Source organism: Ascidia mentula, chromosome 8, assembly GCF_947561715.1.
Source record: "Ascidia mentula chromosome 8, kaAscMent1.1, whole genome shotgun sequence".
Taxonomy (NCBI): Eukaryota; Metazoa; Chordata; class Ascidiacea; order Phlebobranchia; family Ascidiidae; genus Ascidia; species Ascidia mentula.
Genome location: NC_138573.1, coordinates 2,304,395 through 2,309,038, shown reverse-complemented (window position 1 = coordinate 2,309,038; position 4,644 = coordinate 2,304,395). Strand labels below are relative to the sequence as shown.

The window sequence follows — 4,644 nt, the reverse complement described above, 5'->3', positions numbered from 1 at the left end:
AACGCAACAATTAATTTTTCCCCAAGGCCGATATTACCACACACCGAGGGTCAAATTATGACGCAATTTCTTGTGGTAGATCGTCTTGTCGGAAATGGGTATGCACCTTGCGGGGCTACATGTGGGAATATAAAACGCTGCTATGTGATTCAGCACATTAACGCAGATGTTGGTAGTGTGTGATTAAACGACCCGAGCCACAGATGCTCTTTTCGGCGTTTTTCTTTATGCCTGTGTTTGTATCATCTAACACCTCACACCAGTGTTTACCTATAAGTGAGGGTTTACACACGCTCTATCACGCAATTTGCTCGGCAAGTATAACCTCGACCGACAGACAAGAAACCACTTTGGCCGCCAAAACCTCTGTTGTGGGTTTCTAAACCACGACCTTTGATTTCCCTTCGGCTGCCGATATTTCTATTGCGTGCCCCAGTTAGAGAGCAAAGCATCTAATTTTGCATTCCGGTTGCCTCGTTTACTAGCGACGCCTCTAAACTCCTGTCCGTATTTATGACCCCTTCTCAACCGACTTTCGCACGACGTCAGTTTAGACGACTTCGGGTGCGGTTCAAGCGTTCACGACTGACCAGTTCACGACTTGTTTATTGTTTTATTGCTGCGGGAGTCGGCAAAACGTGACGCAAACAACGGGCGATTGTGACTTCATAACGCCCTGAAATGCGCGAAGGTAATTATGTACAACGTTGGGTATGGTGTGCGGCGAACGCAAGAAAAATACTTGTTGCACTTTAAATACATTGTTATGTGTTAGAAAAGTTACTCGGATTTGTGACATTACACACAAAAAAGAAATATTAAGTAGGAAACAATGTCATGCAAAGCGTTCTTTGCGCCAATACTTATTTTATTATTTTTGTGAGGTATCTTTTCTTGAGGTGATCAATAGAAAAATAGCGACAAGCATATTGTTACGTCATAATGTGACGAGACTGCCTTGACTAATTTGGGATTCTTGGTCAGGGCGTCCGATTTCATTTTAACGAGCGCCGTATCTCAACCGGCCTCTGTTTTATGTGAAAACTAACCGGACAGCAGCAGCGAAAAAAACCTGTCCAGCAACTTATTATCACAACGCCGAAACGCCTCTGAGCAAGCGGCGAAATTCAAACTTGCATGCAAATGCACCAACAAAAATGTGCCATGACACTTACAGACGGAAGAAATGCATTTAAAGAAACAGTCGCAAGCAGCAACTTATTATAGATAGCGGCAATATAAGTTAAAGAACAAAAATCCCTGTCCGAAGTGGTTTATCGTTTACTGAAACACTCCAATAGTAACAATATTGTTTCCACGACTGAAGTTAGATAAGGTGTCTCTCTCTCTAATGGCAATATTCTGGACTTGGCATAGTTACTCGGCCACGATTTCGTCCGATGAGCTCGGCGAATTTGTCAGTGAGCCGGATGCGGAAACTTCATAAATTCCGCTGTCGCAATCCGACCTCGTTGAATCATTGGAGTTATGGCGGGAAGCCAGTTGGTGATGTTTGGTGACAATCTCTTCAAACTTGTCCTTTTCATCTTGTTGCTTTCGCAAGCTTTTCTTAATTTTGGGGCCCAAAAGACAGACCTGCATTTTCGATTCTTTTTCGCTTAAATCTTTGTGAGCTACAGCTGCACACCTCGGATCTTCGTATTCGACCACAGCACAGGTCACCTTGTAAAATGCAAATTGGTTATTTAATGTTTCAAAAATTGTGCCCTTAATTTTATTTTAAAATTACATTTGTTTCGCATGTCACGCCTGAATAATTACAAGCCATTGTTACGTAAAAATCCTCGAAAAAAGGCGGTCTAGTTGGGAAAATCATTTTTCAGCAGTTTTTAGCAAACAAAAACATTTTCAAACTCAAAATATATTTGGATTACGATTGCAGAAACCAAAACAAATGGAGTGGAAATGGGAAGACTGTCTAAATTCTGCATTTCCAGCTTTTCAGCATTATAGGTATGTCATTTTTGATCTGAGGCTTACTTGTAAAGATCAAATGACTGTATACATGATTCAATTTTACATTTAGTTTTTAAAACAAGCGCAAAACTGTGTTAATAATGGATTTACCATTGTTTCAAATGTCATAATAGTGATTTAAACAAAACCGAGCCCATGGTGTAAACAGATAACGTTGATGTCAAAGGTGTCAAATGCCTGTCTTGGCAAAGTGCTGTCACGCTGCGAGTGGAATGCGGTCAGCTGCGATTTTGAACTCAATAAAGCGCCCCAGAGTCTCCCAGCCGCGCAAATATCTTGCCTGCCGCGCGTACAATGCCTTGAGGCTGTATGCGTTCATGTATCGCAAGAAGTTTGTGTTGGGCGGAAGGGTTGGACTCTATGGTGACATAAACAAACGGGCATTTTCAGGTCAATTTCGTCTGTCACTCTATACTGTTACCGTGTTGCAACCATAAACACGTCGTCATTATTGTGGAGTTGATATAAGCGCAGGCAAAAGTCGTTTGCGACTCAAAACATGCTAAATTGTCGAAATTGAAAAACAAATAAAAACGAGCGCATATAATGATGCTGTGTCAGCCAAAGTGCGTGGATCTTGGTTACCCGAATTGTTTATTTTGCGCCATTCTTTTTCGAATTTTTTCTCCTCAACTTTAGCGGCCATGGAATCGAAATGCCATGAAAACTATGACGCAATGAAGCAACAGTCTACCGCTGGACGGAAGACTGTGCGTTGCCCGACGGTACTGGGTAAGCGCTCGGTGCCTCCGCAGCATAATTGCAGTCGCCTGGCACGATGCAATTCGCTTTAGGCGCAGCGCAGAACCAGGCACCGCTTCCCGTTCCGCGTACCTGATACGGGGCGTGCGGTTAGATCCACTCGTCGCGAAATGCCACTATGAGATGTTAAATGATGCTCGCAAGCTAAAAATATGTTTGAAACTGACGCTTTTGATGCGAAATAAAGGTTTTTTTTCTACCAGTAACGACCCCGGGTGTTTATTACTCGCGATACGAAAGCATAAGTTGCTGGGTCGACGTCATTTTCTAAACTCAGTTTTGTGGTGGCATAATTTTGAACATATACGACGAATGCAAAATATGCGCCACAGAATGCACTTTGTTTATTTTTTCTTACCTTGCCAAGATGTGGAACCACAGCGGCATAACCATGCAAATAGTGTGGCAGAGCTGCGTTGGGTCGCACGATCCTGAGTTGAGCGATGGTTCCGAATTCCTTGAAGATTGCCGCCACTTTTTCAAGGTCAGCGTCTTCGCATAGGTTCGTTGCTAGAAGCGCCACATTCTCCTTGCACTTCGGCAGCTTTGCGGGCAGCGGGCATTTTCTCTTTACTTTGGTTCCGTCTTGGTTGATTTCAAGCTTTTCGGAACGTCGCAAAGCCAACACAACCGATTTGTAATCTCGGGTGATTTTCTTGATTGCTTTGGTGCTCGCCACTAACTTAATGCTGACCTGTCCGCGCGTCGTGCGTCGGATTTGACGCAGGAGATAAAGATCCTTTTGGAGGCCTTCGTCTGAGAAGATATCTTCAGCCGCTTCCACGATCGCTTGAAGCATCTTTTCGTATTTGACATCCGGGCTATTTTCGTCCTGGAGAGATACAGTGTCGTCGTCGGTGGATTCCGTGGATACAACGCCGGAGTCTCGCGTTGCTGAAGAGGAATCTGTGGATGCGAGAAAAGGAGAGGAGCATCGAGATGAGCAGACAGAGGCTGATGTGGAAAACGATGGGAAGGAGGAGAAGTGATGACGGTCTGGAGGAGCAGAAACCGAGGAGTTTGGTGACTGCGTGGAAAACGAATCTGTTCGGACCATTACTCCTGGAGCAAACTGGTGGATTATGTCATTTTGCTTTTCGTTAGGGTCCTGGCACTGATGCTCAACACTCGCCGCATTTTGCTCGTTCGCTGGAGTCGGGTAATGGTAAAAAGTTGTTCCGTCTACCGTTGTGGTCGTGACAATGCCGAAGGGAGTTAAGTGCGCCTGAGGAATGTTGGTGGGCGGCTGGCACATTTGCTGTGGTGGATGAGGTAGATGAGGTATGGGATGGGGATGAGACCACTGTGGCATCGGGGGTTGCTGGTGAGGGAGAAACATCTGATGACAACACGTCGCTTGTCTTCCGTGGACACACGGATGAGGCATCGGAGGAGCCATCATAGGTGGAGGATGAGGAAACATGGGTCCTCCACAAGGTGGTAGAGGAGGATACATGGCATGCGGAGGAGGAAGAGGAGGTTGATGCTGGCGGTTTAGAATTGGACGTTGGTTCCGTCGTGCAGAGTGTCCACGGGGCCGCTTTGGGCGTCCCTCCTTTTTGGTCGTCGGTTTTGTCGCGTTACTGCTTTTGTCCATTGCCTTGGCGTCTGTCCTGCTCAGTTCGACTTCTGCTGTCATAATTGCTTTCGTCTTAGCAGTCCTAAAACATGTTCACAAAAAACTAACTTTTAATTACTTTAGTTCTGTAGAAAAAGATAAATATCGATCATCCATAAACAATAAAATCTACAATCTAAAAACTCGAAAGCTCTGATTAAACATAAAAAAATATGTCGCAATAAATAATCTATGAATGCCCCTGTCTGTCTAAAATCCTACAGCAAGTATTGGCGATTCTGAATGCTCTTTCGCCACGCCCCAAG

General features: G+C 44.7%; 1 protein-coding gene across 1 annotated transcript; it reads right to left on the bottom strand.

Moving 5' to 3' along the window:
* Nucleotides 1-1,377: 1,377 nt before the first annotated feature.
* Nucleotides 1,378-4,399, bottom strand: LOC145910744 (uncharacterized). The gene is made up of 2 exons (XM_082997943.1): nt 3,119-4,399; nt 1,378-1,683 (listed from the first exon to the last, which is right to left on the bottom strand). Exons 1-2 carry the CDS (start codon nt 4,397-4,399, stop codon nt 1,378-1,380), a joined length of 1,587 nt encoding a protein of 528 aa, XP_082854069.1.
* Nucleotides 4,400-4,644: the final 245 nt, after the last annotated feature.

What these genes read in the sequence shown, in the direction of transcription:
- LOC145910744 (XM_082997943.1), bottom strand. Translation starts at nt 4,399, where the DNA reads ATGACAGCAGAAGTCGAACTGAGCAGGACAGACGCCAAGGCAATGGAC. An exon ending in TGGTTCCACATCTTGGCAAG is followed by an intron (nt 1,684 to 3,118) that starts GTAAGAAAAAAT and finishes GCATTTTACAAG; the next exon opens with GTGACCTGTGCTGTGGTCGA.